The sequence below is a fragment of the Rhipicephalus sanguineus genome, chromosome 9, assembly GCF_013339695.2.
Source record: "Rhipicephalus sanguineus isolate Rsan-2018 chromosome 9, BIME_Rsan_1.4, whole genome shotgun sequence".
NCBI lineage: Eukaryota > Metazoa > Arthropoda > Arachnida > Ixodida > Ixodidae > Rhipicephalus > Rhipicephalus sanguineus.
Window position 1 is genome coordinate 35,874,498 of NC_051184.2, and position 18,273 is coordinate 35,892,770.

General features: G+C 49.0%; 1 protein-coding gene across 1 annotated transcript; it reads right to left on the minus strand.

The window, feature by feature from the left end:
* Window positions 1-3,658: 3,658 nt before the first annotated feature.
* On the minus strand, window positions 3,659-12,956 carry LOC125759921 (uncharacterized). Its single transcript, XM_049419410.1, has 2 exons — window positions 12,456-12,956; window positions 3,659-3,940 (listed from the first exon to the last, which is right to left on the minus strand). Exons 1-2 carry the CDS (start codon window positions 12,954-12,956, stop codon window positions 3,659-3,661), a joined length of 783 nt encoding a protein of 260 aa, XP_049275367.1.
* Between the last annotated feature and the right edge of the window lie 5,317 nt (window positions 12,957-18,273).

Consider the following 18,273-nt stretch of genomic DNA (forward strand, 5'->3'; position numbering starts at 1 on the left):
CTGCTAGCTGGGGTGAAATATACGCAAAAAGACAATAAAACCTGTATTATCCTCTCTATACATCCATATTAATTTGAATGTACTCCTCAGCGGCATAGCCAGAAATTTTTTTCAGGGGAACCATGCTTTATGTATGTTCGTGCGTGCGTTTTTATGTGAGAGTCTATATATATGCAAGCAAAGTTGAAAATTTTCGGGTGGGGTTTGAACCCCCCCCCCCCTTGGCTATGCCCCTGGCACTCCTGAGAAACTCTTGAATGCTGTTTAATTCCTACGAGACAAGTACATCTGCCCCGGGTCGTGCACATAGGCGTGCGCAGCAGCAGCGTAGCCAGAACCTTTTTTCGGGGGGAGGGGGAGGTTCAACCCAACGTTAATAGACCTATTCTAGTAACGTTGGTTCAACCATACTTGACCGCCATACCATACCGCCGGTGATACTGATGATACCAAGCAGCAACGGGTGCCACTGCGCATGTCCCTGGATGCGCAATATCTTTATAAACGAGCACAGCGAGCTGAAAGCTAGGGGGAGTGGTCGGCGAATGTTCGCGAGGAGTGCTTGTGTGCCCGGCATGCGGTCTGCCGGGGCCATATGGATAGCGGCGCCGGCAGGGAAGTTGCTCTTATGTTTTGCTCTCATAGCCGTAATGTCTTCAAAGTTTTCCTTTGCGAATAAATGGTTTTTAGTTGATCCTGACGGGTGCCCTTTCCTTGGAGTGGACGAGAGGGAACCCCCACCAAGTATGGTCAGCTCGCGTGCGCCAGTGGAATGCCAACGCGGCGAGGAAGCCGAAAGCTATGATGATAAGATGGTTCCCTTCGTGATGGCGCTCACCCACAAAGGGGGTTGGGCCAAGGAGCGGGCACCAGGATGTTTAAGGTGAAGGCCTATGAAGGTAAAGGAAACTGGAAGTTTAGGAAGACTTAAAACATGGATTAAATGAAAATGCTATAAACGAGCAAGCAGTCAGGCTACCGGATGGAATTTATGACAGATATGAAACTCCGTGCAACGTTCATGCGCCCACTCGTTTCAGTTTTTCCTGTTTTTTTTTTTCTCTTGTTTCTTTTTTTTTTCGGGTAGAAGATACGGTTAATGCCTGTTGATCTTTCTAGCATTTCTCAAATCTTAATTCCTGGCGATACTGGTCATAAAGGAAAATGCACGGCTACATCTTTGTCGCACGTGTCCAAAGTGGGCATGGGCTGCACCAGCGGCGTCGGTCTTTTTTCTGTGCAACTTGCAGCCTAACACACTTTGAAAAAAATTAAGTGATAATGAGCTAAGGTGATAACGCGTTATTTCAAGTCTCAATATTCATACAATAAATTATCATTTACTATTACACGAAGAAGCAGGAACGGAGGCAAATGTCCCTTTTTGAATTTCGCGCCAGAAATAAGCGAGGCGCGAAGGCACCTCCGAAATGTCCTTGAAAAGTTGCAAGATTGAGTGTCTGGTTGTTTTATAACGCAGTCAAGTTGTTTCTCCACTGATAACGAAGCTCAGTTTGTATTCACCGTGTCAAAGTCATGATCACAGTTCATGACCTCACGAAAAAGAAGAGTTGGACGTGAAAATGGCGCGAAAATGGAGCTTTTATCAAGCAGTGGCGTGAACTCAGTATTTCGCTATCACGCCTTTTCTGGCACGTCAAGCGCCCTGGTACGGTACGAGTTACCTCTTTGCTGTTGAAGGAGTGCGATTCGTTAATACAGTGTCAGGTTTTACCTTACACGAAACCAACATCGCATTTTCTGTGTATTTAATTGCAACGGAAACAAAACCATGCGAAAGACCACACAAAATTGGTACACTGGCAGTTTCTAAAATAGTTGGACGGCCACACAGCGGTGGCGTAGCCAGGTTTTTTTTTTTATGCATAGTAATTAACAGCACGGGCGTAGCCAGAAATTTTTTTTCGGGGGGAGGGGGTTAATTCAACCATACTTTAGGTATGTTCGTGCGTATGTGTGCGTGTATATACATGCAAGCAAAATTGAAAATTTTCGAGGATTCGACCCCCCAACCCCCCTGGCTACGCCCCTGATTAACAGCGTGAAATGAAAACGAGAGACAAGAGGAACATAAAACACTCGTTTTTATTTTGCGCTGTTCATTACTATATGCATCCATACCAACTAGGCCAGGTTACCACTCTTCCGAACATTTTTTTTTTCGGGGGGAGGGGAGGGGGGTTGGTAGGAAAGCACACTCTCGCCTGAGCAGGTGGGGGTTCAGAAGGCAGGTCAGAACATCTCGAATATGTCTAGTTGGCAGGAGCCTAGCCAGAAATTTTTTTCGTGGGGGGGGGGGGGTCAACCATACTTTATGTATGTTCGTGCGTGCGTTTGTATGTGCGCGTATATATACGCAAGCAAAACTGAAAATTTTCGGGGGGGTTTGAACCCCCCCAGGCATCCCCCCCCTGGCTACGCCCCTGATAGTTTGCCACACAGCAGTCATAGGTGTGCGCAGGGGGGGGGGGGGTGAGGAGGGCGCCCCCCCCTAGTCACCTAAGAGGGGGGCGGCGCAATGTCTTATAGGGAGGGGGGGCGCTGCAATGAACGTCCCCCCCCCCCTGAAGGGGAACCCTGTGTACGTCTATGACAGCAGTGGCATATAGACATTTTTTCAGCGAAGCTATGTTCTGGCGGATAGCGTCCGCGGAGAAAACGACGAGTATAAAACAATAATTCTGGCGAGAGGTCGGGTGTTCCTCGCCACCGCCGATGCCTCTTGCAAAAGTATCGCGATACTCGGCGGCGGCACTTCCCACAAATCGCTGTGCCCCTTTGCGTCGTGTCGTAGAGATCGCGCTAGCGATCTTACCAGCAGTTGCTCCTACTTATCTGAACAATCCTGCTTCATTGGCTTTTTTAATTCATATTTGTTTGCCCCGTGCTCTTGGCGGAACATGGGAGAGGCATTTGCCCTGCAGTGGGCGTAGACAGGCTGACGATGATGATGATGCCCCGTGCTAGGAATATATGTCGTGGTTTTCTAAGAATCGAGTGTGCCCAGTTGAAGTTCTAATTTCGTGCGGCTTTCTGCAACCATCTACCGAACATGCCAGGAGTATTTTTGCCGTACTTACCGCGGAATCCTGGCGTCAAATTAAATTCTACCAGAAATGCCTCAAGGTCCGTTGCTCTACTCCGCATGACCTTCGCCGCCAGAAGCAGCTCTATGCTGATTGGATATGAGGGTATAGCTGTCCAGCATGCGGAATTCGAGGGTGAAACTTCGTGAACCTCAAGCTTATAACAGGAAGATTTTTTTCTACTATTTCACCGCCAAATAACTTACCAGTCCTCGGAGGAGCTGTCTTAGATGATAGTCACTGCAATATCCTAGCCTTGGGTCCAAAATATTGTTGTAAGCCTAACGTAAGTCAATGGACGTTGTAAGCCTGCCGCGTAACATCACTAGTCTAGTCCCTATATCACTATTCTAGTTCCTGAGTTAAGATGACCGCTCCTAGTATCAAGGGAACAAAGTAATTTTATCGCTGACTTAGTGCGCGAATAAAGTAATTTTTAGGTTGGCCGCCATAAAATCCATGAGCTGAAAAGAACAACGATATCGTCCTTCGAGATGTCCCGAAGCAATGATCGATGTTGGCGTCGGACCGATTCGGATCATTTTGCTGGATTAGCGCCATCGGGACCGGGTCGCAGGTGTTTCCATGACGAGCTGGCTATTAATCCTGTCAAACACCTCGGTCACAGCGACCACCACACTTTCCAGCACGCTCGCGCTCGCCGAACACAGCGCGGCACCGTCCAGCTCCTTGCGGGCTTTTCCCAGGTCCTCAAGCAGGGAGTTGACATCCGCGGCCTGCAGGAAGACTCCCGGAGCGCCCTCGCACGTCCAGAAGTGGCTCGGCATGTCCTTGTGGGCGACGCTGCCGTCGCACTTGGTGCACGTCGTCAGGTTGAAGGCGCAGCCCCGGCCCAAGTGGTAGTTCAGGTCCTTCAGGTAGCCCACGTAGTCGCAGCCCTGGCTGGGACAGCGGACGAGCTTCAAGTGCACGTTGTTCGGCATGATCCCGGTCGCGTCGATGGACAGCATCTCCTTGTCCATGAGACAGACGGCGAAGTCCGACGTCAGGCCAAACGCCCTCTCCTGGCACGCGGGACAGATGACGTGCAAGCACGACAGGATGTACATCTCGCCAGCCACCAGACCGCACCAGCAGCAGAAGCGGGTAGCGAAAAGCTCCTCGAAAAACTCGATCGTCTTGTACTCCGTGTGACAGCCGAAACCGGTCACCCGGTACCGGTACCGCTGTCGACGGCCCTCTGCCGCGGAGTTGGGTGTCCCTCGCGACGACGTCCAGTCGCCAATTTGCTCCCAATCGTGGTCCGAGCTGCCGGCCATTGTGACGTCTTGACCCGAAGCGCTGTACGTAGCGACCAATGAAGGATCAAACTGGGATTCGAGAAGGGCACAAAACTCCTCGCGCGATCGATGATGATGACGATGATTATGACGTCGTATACGTCAATGGCTCGCACCCACGCAGGGAGATCATCGACCGAGAAACGGATAGAATGGGGTTGTCTGATAGAGGTTCTCGAGTACCAAATAAAGTTCCGTCCATCCATCCATGGAATAACTCTATTGTTAAGGGTTTGAGGTAAGGGCATAGGCGTGCGCACGGGGGGGGGGGGGGCAGGGGGGCGCAAAGTCAGCCCCACACATTGACATAATGGGGAGGGGGGGCGCTGCGACTCGGAGGGGGGGGGGTGTCAGCGCCATACATTGACATAATTGGGAGGGGGGGCGCTGCGACGGACCTTCGGCCCTCCCTGAAGGGAACCCTGCTTACGCCTATGGGTAAGGGGTCATGAGCTCGATGGGTGGGGCGCAGGTCAGAGCTCCACTGGCTGCTGCCGCCTGCCTGGCCCGACCCAGAATCGCTAGCTGCACCTCCGTGTCAGAGCTGGCTAGCTGTGCCGTCCATAGCTCGGACCTCGGTGAAGTTCTAAAGAAAATGGTCGCATATCAATTGCATAACTATTGAGAAATTTTAGCATGCATATCCTTCGTACTGGGCTGTAGGGGAGTGTACGTCGCTCAGGCACACCTCGCCACTTGTCTCTCATTGATGTTGCAGCTGGATGACATGGATAGTGAGAGAACGACGCGCCACAGACAGGGAACCCAAAGAGCGTGAACGGAAAAGGCGGCTAAGAGAAGAGCAAATTTCCTTCGCTTCGTGATTCGATCCTTTGTGTGGGCTGGATCATCGTTTTGTAAATAGTATCTCTGATCTGCGTCATTGCTGACTCAATCTCTTTATACGCCTGCCTCGCAAAGGAGGCGAATTTGCGACAAGTATGCGCACAACTGTTTACAACAATGTTGTCGGATATTGAAAACTTGCTCTTTTTTGCATCATATTTTTGCACTTTCAAAAGGCCCTGCAACACGTTCCCAAGTAATCATCGAATGGCTTCATTAGAGGAGTTTCTTGCCTCACAAATCGACTGCAGCAAAAATTTCCAGAATACGTCAAGTACGAGCGCAGTTATAAGGATTTATCGCACGCTTTAAGCGCTTTTCTCTCGCCTTTCGTACCAGCGAGCGCGCTGAAAGCTACGCGGGGTGGCGGATGACAAGAGGGCAAGAAGACGTCCGTTCACCGGCGCGCGTCATGACCTAAGCTTGAGCACTTTCTTTTCTTTTATTGCGATAGCAATTATATGGACACTCTCGGCTGGTTTTTGCCGTCGCCGTCATGTCCCGGCCGGATATGTATATGTATGTATATATAAATAAAATCAACAAAGAATTTTTTTTTAATTTCGAAGTGCGCCACCAACGCATTTGCGTTATTATTTCTTTAGAAACGCGGCCTTCGCGATTATAGTTCCGGTAACGCGCCGTTTTAGAAATTTATTCATTTCTTGGTCAATCCCCCAGGGTGGGTGTAAGCCAGTCATGTAGGATCATCATCATCATCATTAAGAGAGAGCGCGAGGGTACTTGCGTTCGAAGCCACAGGCCCACAGCAGCGATAACGGCGCACTCGCATTCAGTTGAAGTTTCAGTGCGACCTATTCTGTCGCCGATATGTACGGTCAACGCCTCCTTTGGTACGGTTCTTTTGGACAAGAAGCTACGGCGTGCTGCGGCTCTTACCACGATTGGGAGCGCGTCGGCGACGCCGTACCGTCGCGAGAGACGCCCGACGTTGCTACAGGTCGGCGGCAACGGTATCGGTACCGCGTGGCAGGTTTCGGCTGTCACACGGAGTACCAAATAGTCGAGTTCCTCGACGAGCTCTGCGCCACGCGCTTCTGCGGCTGGTGCGGCCTGGTGTCCAACGAGATGTGCATCCTGTCCTGCTTGCACATCATCTGTCCACCGTGCCAGGAGAAGGCGTTCGGCAACTCTGCGTCGGGATTCGCGCTCTGTCTTATCGACAAAGAAGTGTTGTCGATCTACATGACCGCCATCATACCGAACAACGTGCGCTTTAGGCGCGTGCGCTGCCCTAGCTGGGGCTGCGGATACACGGGATGCCTCAAGGACCTGAACGACCACTTGGACCAGTACTGCGCCTTCCACCTGACGACGTGCGCCAAGTGCGAGGCCATCGTCGCCCATAAAGACATGTGGGACCACTTTATGACGTGCGAGGGCGCTCCTGGCGTCTTCCTGCAGGCGGCGGACGTCCAGTCTATTTGGGAGAACCTGGATAACGCCCGTAAGGACCTCGACAGCGCCGTGGAGTGTTCGGAGAGAGCGGCACCACCGGAAAACGCGGTCGTCGCAGTGTCCGAGCTGCTTGACAGGCTTGAAGATCAGCCGGACACCGATAAACTGGACATCCCGAACTCGGCACTGTAGACGCGGCACTGAACCGGCGTTCATGACTTTGCCCCAGCGGGGACGTCGTCATCGGGGCAAGCCTCTTCGAAGCAGATCACATTGCGCTGTAATGTTCTCCAGTGTTTCAGCTCGTATAGGCTTCGTAACGAACACGCAACAAAATTTTTTCAGATCGTCTTCTCCGCGCGGCATTCGATAAAATATAGCCGACGGTATACCACTGTGGATGTGCAGATTGCTGTGTTGTCTTTCATTTATAGTTCACTGAATGAAATCTGTTCAATCTTCTTGGACACCAAGCAGAAAACTTGGTTAGGCCATATTTTATCCTTACATTAGGGACGGCATTAATCGTATAGGCGAATAGCCAGAAGGGGAATGTTGAATTCTTTCTGAAATGAAAACCTGGCTACCATTGGTGCAGCCAGGGCGGAGGGTAAAGGGGAGGAGGTTGGGGGGGGGGGGGGGCTCAACCTCTTGCCCGAAATTTTCCAGTTTTGCATACATGTCTGTATACACGCACACATACGCAAGTCGAACATACATAAAGGGTGGTTGAAACCCCACTGAAAAAAATTCTGGCTACGCTCTTGATACTTAGACATTGGAAGACCACGGTTTCGTCTGAGCACACAAAAACTGAGGGCAGATGGCGAAGTCTCCTCCAAGTTTTGGCACCAGCTCGCCTTCACAACCAACATTTTCCCTGCGTGTGCATGCCCGGTACTAGTTGTTGCTTATTGGTAAACGTGAGCTACAGTGTATTCTGAATGATCCGTGACTGAACTTAGTGAGCAAAATTATCTTTTTGACAAAGAACTGCCAAAATTCGAGAAGTTGCTTCGAAATCCGTGGTGTAACAAGTATTGACGAGCGAAATCTCAAGTTACGGTGCAAAGTAAAAAGAACAAAAAGGAAAATACACCTTGGAACTTTGATCCTTATTAACCTACATTGGTTCAATATTAGCAAAAAATATTGTGCATATTAATGCTGATCCGGTATAAACACAAGTTCATTGTTTATCTTAAAGGGGCCCTGCAACACTTTTCGAGCATGCTCAAAAAGCGCTGCCGATCGGTAGTCGAGGCTCTCGAGAACACGCGAGCCAAATATTATGCGCACGGCCTGGAATTTACAATAAATTCTCAAAGTCAGCTGAAAATCGCTCCCTCTTCTCTCGACAAATGATGTATTAGTCCCGCAAATATGACGCGATTGTCGGCAGTTCCACCATTGGCTGATGTTATAATCCCGATAACACCCTCATTATTACTTTCGTTGTTAATTTTGAGTTCAATAAGTAGATAATATGTACGTTTATATTATGTTATCGCGTTAAAAACACCGAACAAACATTAATATTAGCACTTCCGGTCTCACCGACAGCTCGTCTGCTCGTAGTTGCGTGGTTCCGTTTTCTTCGCCATGCGCAGTGCCGCAAACGTGAATATTTCTGTGCTTTTGACCATCGCCGGTTGCCGTTGAGAGTGGCAGCCGTTCGAGTGTTGCCTCGTCAGCTGAGAACTGCATCGTCGGCACGTTCTCGCGACCGACCGAGGCACGGGCGCAGCGTGTCTCCGATAACAATGCTGGCGTCCGGTAATGGCGGCGCTTCGGGGTCGTCTGCCAGTGCCGTCTTACGAGGCGGTGTATCGGAGTATGGGGCCGAAACCGATCTCAGCTGTCATTCGTTCCAAACGAGCGCGCACGTTTGCTTCCATGGTTGGCAGAGTGATGAAAACACTACGGCGTTCGAGGTGCACACCCAACATTACCAAACCGACGCGCAGTTTTCAAGCACGCGCGATACACAGCGCGATCGACTTCCGCTCGACGAGAACGACGCAAGCCGACCGGAAGTGGCGGCACAGACCACGTGGTTGCGCCGAGACGCCAGAGAGAAAAAAATGAAAAAAATGCCGCCGGCGCTGACGTCGCCTCCTCGCACCTCCGCCCTCCCTCCCTCCCCTCACGCCGCGCGCAGCTTTCCGCGCGCTCGCTGCGTTGAGTTGAGAGAGAAAGCTGCGGAACGTGATCTCTATAATTTGGTAACACCACTTAGACTTGACGGATTCGAAAAATTTTTGCGGCATATGACTCGTGAAGAGTCATACGTCAATAATGAGACTATTCCAATATAATTAAGAAAGGTGTTGCAGGGCCCCTTTAAGGGGGCCCTGCAGCTCAGAAAACGCTCAGAACGCTCAGAAAACGGTGCCAATCGGTAGTAGCCAAACAGTAGCCAAACATTATAGCGCAGCACGCGGCCTGGAATTTACAAATAAGTCTCGAAGTCAGCTAGAAATCGTTCCCTCTTCTTTTACAAATGATGCCATATACCCGAATGACCGCGCCATACCCAAAGTTCACGGCCATTGACTGATTGAGCACCGCGAGCTGCGTAGTTACCGCGGCCGCCGCGGGAGTCGGCCAAGGCCTCCACATGCCCGCGCGCTTGCTCGCGATCACACTGAAAGTAAGTCGTGCGTTGGAAGAAAAAAATCACCATCTCCCGCTAAAGGGGACCATGGGGCGATGCGAAGCAGCGTTTCGCCATGTCGAGCCCGCGTTTCAGAGGGGAGGGGAGAGGGGAAGGGGGAGTGGAGAGATGTGTGGAGAGGGTTTGCGCATGCGCAGTAAGGGTGGTCACGCCGCACACCACCGGTTTGAACTCCGCCATAAGATGCTTCGCATCTAAAGAAAAGTAAAAGTGCTCAAGGTCATGACGTGGGCGTGACGTAACTACTTACCCCGTGCGATCCCTCCCTGCTTAGCTTCCAGCGCGCTCGTCGGGACGAGAGAAGGGAGAAAGTATTTACAGCGTGCGACAAATCTCTGTAATTCCGCTCGCATATATACTTGACGGATTCTTAAACATTAATGCGGCGGTCGATTGGTGAGGCAATAAACACCTTTAATGAAGCCATTCGATAGTTACTTGGAAAAGTGTTGCAGGGCTCCTTTAAGCCAGTTAGAGCCACGCAGTTTCTTTTTACACCAGAGCTGTTGAGCTTGAGGTTTGCCGTGTGTCGTAAACAGAAAATTATCATCATCACGAACCGGCACGCACGCTCTTCATCCACTTCTCCTTCTTCTGCACCGCTGAGCGCCAAGAACATGCGCCCATTTGTCCGGCGTAGGATACAATAACTGTGATGGGCGCGAGAAAACGAGTACACAGAGAGAGAAAGAAAAAGAAAGAGTAAAATTCTTGGCGAGGCGAGATTCGAACCCGCGTGCACACGATCCGAAGGCGAGCGCCGTAACCACTCGGCTATCCAGGCACGCTATAGAGGGTGGGAAGGTGAAATGAGGTTGAGGAGGAGGGAAGGAAGAGGGGAGAGAGTAAAGCATGGCATAAAAAGAAAGAGAGAAATAAAGGGACGAAAGACAGAAAGCGAGAAAAAGAGAGAAAATGAAAGAGAGAGAGCGATAGTGAAAGGGAAGACAAAGAAAGAAAGAAAGAAAGAAAGAAAGAACGAAAGAAAGAAAGAAAGAAATAGAGAGAGAGAGAGAAATAAACTGAGAGAAAAAAGAAAAAGAGAGCAAGCATAGTCGTGTATAGTATAAAGTATAGCAAGGGGTGAGAAGGAGAGAGAGGGTAAAAGCCTGGGCCAGCTATGGATGCCCATCAGCCCCGCTTGAGACCCAGCCTTGCGCGACTTAGCGCAAAGGTGCGCTCTTTTAACGCGGTAGCGTTAGAGAGCTCGTGTCGCAGAAATTCCGCTGTCGGCGTCGGCACCGTTGGTTGTGAGCGAAAAATCATCCGTGAGTGAAAAATCGAGAAAGTAGCAACTAGAATAAACGATAAAATCTTCGGTCCCAATGAGGATCGAACCGGGGCCGTTTGCGTGGCAAGCAGGTGTCTTACCACAAAGCCACGATGTTGCTTGCAGCTGCTTCGGACAAAAACACTACATAAATGTCATGTAGTGAAAGGAGTCTCGACGCATTTTGTTCGGCAGGTGTCACGACGAAAACGAGCCCATAAGGTAGGCGCATTCGCGAGGCCATCAAAGTACGTCGAAAAACGCCGGGATAGTGCAGCCATCGCCGCTAAATACACACACGAACTTTCAAACAGCTCTAAAAATGGACAACTATGTCCATCTAGAGGAAAACATATCAAGCCAACGCAGCAAACGCTAGATAATGTGCTGCCATCTGTGAGGCATTGTAAGAAATATGTCTCGCCTTTTCATGGCTTCCGAGAGGGCCGGCGCGCGGCGTATATCTTGGAGGCCATGCGACTCTTGCTTTCGATTGAAAGCCTGTAAAATTCGCGCGCGTGCGTGCGTGTGTGTGTGTAACAATACACATTAATAAGTATGCGCTTAGTGGTTGAAGTGCGCACTAGGGGCCGGATTTCGCTATCGCGTTCAACACTTAAAGGCGAAGCTTAAGGGTCCCCCAATTTTTATTTTATTTTTTTCAGAATGCTTGCTAGCTCACTTGTTCTTCATCTCAGGAGCGTAGCCAGGGTGGAGGCGGTTGGGGGTTCAACCCCACCCCCCCGTAATTTTTCAGTTTTGCCTGCGTATATATACACGCGCACATACAAACGCACGCACGAACATACATAAAGTCTGGTATGAACCCCCCCCCCCACCCCGGAAAAAATTTCTGGCTACGCCTCTGCTTCATTTCATGGCACTTACCTTAAAGAAGCCGGTGGTTAGAAGGAAAGTAAGGCGGGTGAGGCAGAAATTGAAATTTTTAAGGCGGAAGCCCGATCGCAGTCATGAAGAGGCGCTTCCATTGACCAAGTCAGTCAGCTAGTCAGTAATCTAAGACGCTGCGCGAGCTGCACGCTCCAACAGGAGGTATAGTTTACCCTAAATATTTGTGAAGTGTGGAAGCTTGTACCAATATGGGGCTGTTTCTTGTCCACGGGCCATGGGGGCTTGAATGTAGATCGAGCTTTACTGACTGCTGTATACTTGCACTGCCTTCGGAGCGAAGCGAATGGTGACATAACAGAATAAAACAGATATATATGTGTGGTATCGGACGTCGAACGCGACGCTCGGAGAACAAAGGGCACGGCGCCCGAAGCGCCGGCCGGGAGGAAGAACAGCAGCAGCCGGTACCCAAACACCCGATGAAATCCTACGTCGTACAATACAAGTAAAAGAATGCGACAGCATATCAACAAAATAAACTGATTTTATCAAATACTGCACGAAAGGTGCGAATAAAACAACTCAGTACATTAGCCTTCCACGCAGTCTACAAACTGAACGGGCAACGCCATCATGCTACGAGACGGCTCGACGCACCGATGTTGGCGTCACATTGGTCCAGGTAATTTCGCTGGATCTCCGCCAGCAAGAGATCCTGGACATTCCGGTGTTTCCATGCCGAGGTGGCTATTAAGCCTATCGAACACCTGGGTCACCGCGACCACCGCATTTTCCAGCGGTCTCGCGCTCGCCGAACACACCGTGGCGCTGTCCAGCTCCTTGCGGGCCTTGTCCACGTCCTCCAGCAAAGAGTGGACGTCCGCAGCGTGGAGGAAGACGCCCGGAACGCCCTCGCACGTCCAGAAGTGGCTCGGCATGTCCTTGTGGGCGACGCTACCGTCGCACTTGGTGCAAGTCGTCAGGTTGAAGGCGCAGCTCAGGCCCATGTGGTAGTTCAGGTCCTTGAGGCAGCAAGTGTAGTCGCAGCCCTGGCAGGGACAGCGCACCTGCTTGAAGTGCACGTTGTTCGGCATGATCGCGGTCGCGTCGACGGACAGCACCTCCTTGTCGATCATGCAGACGGCGAAGCCCGACGTGGCATCACCGAACGTTCTCTCCTGGCACGTGGGGCAGATGACGTGCATGCAGGACAGGATGTACATATCGCCCGCCACCACGCCGCACCAGCTGCAGAAGCGGGTGGCGAAGAGCTCCTCGAGAAACTCGATCGTCTTGTACTCCGTGTGACAGCCGAAACCAATCACGCGGTACCGGTACCGCTGTCGACGGCCCCCCGCCGCGGCGTTGAGCGCCTCCCGCGACGGTAGCCCGTCGCCGATTGCCTGCCAACCGTGGTACGAGCCGACCGTAGCACCTTGAGCAGGAGCGCTGTACATAACGAAGAATGAAGGCTGAAACTCCATGGGATACGAGGTGGATACGGAACTGCTCACACGATCACTCGATCTGTTCCACCGCTTCGTCTTCCTCTGATGTCTAATGATGATAATGACGACGACGACGATCGACGACAAAGCGATACGTGTGAGAGTCTCTTTTGAACTACATTTGCTGTGTAGCAGAGGAAGAAGAAGAAGAAAATCCTCTCTGTCAGATGCCCCGCCGTGTGCTGTCGTGTTATTTGTTTACTGTTTCACCTTTGCAGAATCATGTTTCATATTACACAATTATTTCACTAAAGATCCATTTCCTTGTTTTGTGTTAAATATATTGTTTTGTTTACCTGTTACGGTGCCGTCCTCCTCGGTGGCTTTGCGTATGTCTAGGCAGTGTATCACTCCACTGCTAAGAAGAACAAAACTTCATTGTGTGACGACTCAAGTTCGAGTTGTCCTCGCAGAATTATCTATTTTTTCGGTGCTGCAGCCTCTACTCCTCGGTACAGTAAGAAGAGCGTTTGCTCCGCTGTCGAGGAACCTACAGAGTCCGAACCGTGTCCTGCTGAATTTCGCGGGTTTTCAATAATTCATTGCCGATTCGTCATATTATTACTAAGGCGAAACCCTTAGATGCCTCATCAAACGCGAATATTGACCGTCGGCGTCCCGCGTCAGCGGCGTCGGGTACAGCACGAGTGATGCAAGAAATCATCACGTTATGACGTCATCATGAAGTCTCAGATTCGAAAATTTTCTGACGTCATCATGGCGTCACAAATTCTGGTCTGGCGTCACGTCACATGATGCCGTCATCACATGACAATGTAGCTTGATCAAAGGTGGGCCGATCACGGAGGCAGTGCAAAACCAGGCGAGGTGCCTCCGATCCTGGAGGCATGTGCAAAACCGCGCTAGGTGCACAAAGCTTTCAAAGGATGGCGAGGCAAGATCAACACATCGATTGAGAAGAAAAATAAGATTGTTTTCGCCTTCGAGTCGCCTTAGGTGAATGCACAAAGGTCCATGTGAGTTATGAGAGCTCACTAAGGTAATCCGTTTAACTATGCACCGATTTGCCTGAGTGAGCCAACGAAATAATCTAATTCTTCCAAATATAGGCACGTAGCAGTAGCTACAGAGCGATATTTTTGTTATTAGTGTAGCAGACGCTTTTCAAGTTCAATAGATCATATATTAGCATAGCCACGAAATTCTAACTTATTATTTATTAGTATAAACAGCCACTTCTGGGCCAATACCCCGTAGAGGGTATGCCCTAGCAAAAATGCCAATAGGATTTCCTATTGGTCCAATAGGAAATCACTATTGGTTCTATAGGACATCTATTGGAGCTGTATTGGTTGTATAAGACTTCTATGGGTACCAATAGACACCAACAGCCACCACCTATTGGTGTCTTATTAGACCAATAGAAGTTGTATTGGTCAAATAGGGGCTGCCTTTTGGTGTCTTATTGGACCAATAGGAGTTGTATTGGTCAAATCGGTGCTGCCTATCGGTGACTTATTGGGCCAATAGGAGTTGTATTGGTCAAATAAGTACTCCTATTGGTTTCTTAATGTACTAACAGAAGATGTATAAGGCAAACAGGAGTTTTATTGTTCAAACAGCTACCGCCTATTGGTAGCTGTTTATAACATCTTATGACTGATTGAGCGCGTCGGACCCGATCCCGATCAAATTTCTTGATCATGATTGGCTATACGCAAGCTGCAGACGGGATCAATTCACTTTTGATAAGTCTGATCCCGATTGAGCTTAATCGTACACCGTGAGACACCGTGTGCAGTTAGCAACTCACGCGACTAAAAGAGTTATATAAAAAGGCTGCGTGTCGACCACGGCGGTACGGTGTCTCCGTACATGCCGTGCGGTAAACGGGCACTATAGTAAAACACGCTAAAGAAGAACTTGCGAAGGAATCGACAACAGAGACACCACAGAATAATAATAAAGAAACCGCCATGAGATCACAGCCGGCATAGAACCAGCCAGTTGACGAACAAAAAAAAAAAAAAGTGAGACGGTGCGCGGCGTGGCGACGCTGCATGTGTGAACATTTTTTTACACGTTCCTTGGTTAAGCAGGCTAAGCAATGTGCTAAGCTTTAAGATAAGCTTTGGATTTATGCTAAGCAATATAAGTAGTGCTGTAAAGATACAGGAGAAAGAATTGTGGATCTGCAAACGCGACCGACCGTGCGTTTGGCGCGCCATCCGCGCTCGGCCGATACGAAGACAAGCCCAGCCTGCGGCCAAGCTAAGCCAAAACGTTGTGTCTGTCGCCATAGCGCGCGCTTTGTGTGATCTCGATGCTTCACGTAAGCCTGCTTACACGATGTTTGCTTTAGTGTGCTTCCGCGACGATAACGTGAAGGCTGTGTTCAGCGTGCACCAGATGGAGACGTTCTGAGCCATAAATGTCTTGGATTTCGACCGATTTCGACCGATTTCGACTCTACAAAGTGGCACCAAGAATAATGGCAAGACGAGCAACAAGGCCCATGTGCTCCGATTGTTTGGTGAGTTGAGTGGGCATGGTAGTTACTCTATTTAGTATTTATTTGATATCACCTTTTTTTGTATTCAAACTTGGGACGAAGCTGAAAGGTCGGGGAAAGAAGTCCCTCGTCCTTTGTCTCCGGTATTTGATGACAGCGAGACCAGCAACGCCTCGATTGCAAGTCCACACGCTCTCAGAAGTTGAATGATTGAGCGCATATATTATTGCAGTTTGTTTTTGTGTTTGTCAGTATGCACAAAAAAACGTAGCATAGATTAGAGGTAAAGGACAGGCGCCCTGCTCGTGAGTGTAGTTGGAGTCTCGCAAGCCCTTTGTAAGTATTTACAACGTGCGTGTTAAGCCGAAAACGCGTTTATCGCCTCATAGTAAAACGCTCTAGTCGATGCTGTTTGTCTGTTGTAGTGCGCGCCAATCGGCTTATCATACTTGTTCGACATAATGTCACAAGAACCACAGAAGGCCACATGATAATTCATTATACAAAATGTGCATAGCATATGTACTGCACTGGTGCGATTTTTATTTCATATTTTTTTATTTTTTACATACTGCAGCCCAATTAAGGCTATCGCAGGAGTGGGTTTATTAATGTTGTTGGCTTAATTGCATAAGCACGTAACATGCAGCACGTGTGTTATATCCAGCTCATTGCAGCCTGACTGCTGTGTTGGGCTTGCAACGATATGGATCTAGGCTGCCTTTACTACTGTCTACATATTACCGTTGCCTCATCGTGAATCTACCCTAGCTTAATTTATTTCATGCATCTTAAGTTGAGATTTAGTGCATGCTCTAGTATGATAGTCGCACCACCATCGTGAAAAAGAGCACGTCACAGATAGTAAGTGATTATTGAGTTTGCTGTAATTTAAGGACGAGTTGCAGTTCATTCTTGGGTACAGCTCAAAAAACACAGGACGCAAGCGTGTAAACGGGATAAGGTGCTGCTTAATTTTAAAAAAAATTTTGCCCCTTTCTTTTCCTTCCTTTTTTTGCCGCAAAATTTTGCCGATATACTGTTTTCTTCCACGCAATAAGCCACAGTTGGGTGTGTAATATTTCACTCAGTTTTTTGCTATAGTTCAGCTCCCAACATTGTGAACATGTGCAGTGAATTAAGGTCTAGATAATTTCTCACTGTGCCGTCTACTTTCTATACATTGCTTTGAAGGTAAACTTTAATAAACATGTGTTACTGTTTTCTGATTTCATGGCTCTGTTTATTTACAGAATCTTTCAGGCACTTCCTCGAGTGCGGATGAGGCCCGCAAGATCGCCAACATCATCAAGGGCCAGAAGAAGCACTTGTAGTTTTGATTATGAGAATATATTTGAACATATGTCTCATTCATCCACTGTGATTATCATTGCAGGGGCGCTGCCACAGTGTGGGCCTTCTGCATGACGACAAGACACCCATAAAACACTTGCGCAAGACTAATTCTAATGGGGCTGAGAAGTGGGCAAATACAAAGCTAATACAATGCCAGCAGGCAAATACAGAACCAATAGGCCAATATAATTCCAATTGGCTAATAGAGAACCAATACACCAATATAGGTCCAGTAGGCTGATATAGAACCAATAGACCAATAGCCAAATACAGTTCCAATAGACCTATAGAACCAATAGACCAATAGGTGTCAATAACCCAATAGGCTATTGGTTTTTTATTGGGAATTTTTGCTAGGGTGAGCCTGATGTATGATGAGATAAACATTTTAATGAAGCTGAAGATGTTTGTGATGTATGATGGATAACAAGTGCACTACTGCTGAGGGTGACACAGAAACAAATTTAATAAACATACGACTGCCTGGTTACCGCGGGTGGAACCACTCGTCCAGGGAGGGAGAGAGAGAGGGGGGGGGGTTTCTAAACGCAACACACAATTATCACAATATGGGTTGGCGGTCAAACCAAGGCGGCGCACATGGCTATTGGCGAATGTAGCGTTGGAGCATCGTCGATGTTAGTGTGTCTCAAGGTGACGAGGAAAGTGGTGTGGGAGCCTTGATTTTAATTCAGGATCAATTTAACGGAGAAAGCCACCTCGAGTGACGGATTCCAAAGCTGATTCCTTTCCACGTGGACGCACTTCTTTTCTATTGCTGATGCGTCTGATTAAGTTAAATGCATATTCGGCGAATCTTATTGCGACAGCAATTATATGAACTCGAGGAGCATTCGTGCCGTCGCCGTCATGTTCCGTATAAAGTCCGAATGGATAACATCGCCCCACGCGTCGTGTTATATACGTGCGAGCGAGAGCTTGTGTCGCAATTTGGCAGCTGTACTGACATAAATAAATCACGTCGCTAGTTAAGTTCAGTCTTTGGGCCGATTAGAATAAATTATAGTTTCTACAGCCCAGCTCTGCCAAAAACTCACAGATCCCCTAGATTATGTATTCGCCTAAGACGACTCGAAGGTGAAATTCATCAGGTGTGGCTATTTTATCATCGTCGGAGCTTGAGAGGTCACGTGGTAGCAGCACACTTTGTTGATGCTGTGGCTGATGTTGATCAATTAAAGCTCAGCCCTTTGTAATGAGTTTGTATCTTTCAACCACCCATTCGTTACGCAATTCACATGGTGCCTTGTGCGATCTATGCTTATACCACGCGATACTGCATCTGTTAACGCGACTCCTTGCCCGACATGACAACAGTGTAGGCTCTTTTTCCAAAGTAATTTCAAGCACTGGCGAGCTTTGTGGTGGAATACTTGCACACAAAATACCTGGGTTCGATTCTCGGTCAAACCTTGATTTTTTTATTAAACTCGCTACGATCAC

Bases quoted from the DNA above. Each gene is read 5' to 3' on its own strand.
- LOC125759921 (XM_049419410.1), bottom strand. From the start codon at position 12,956: ATGGAGTTTCAGCCTTCATTCTTCGTTATGTACAGCGCTCCTGCTCAA. The intron at 3,941-12,455 runs CTGACGACTTGC...TGCGCCTTCAAC, and splicing joins GCCTGAGCTGCGCCTTCAAC to CTGACGACGTGCACCAAGTG.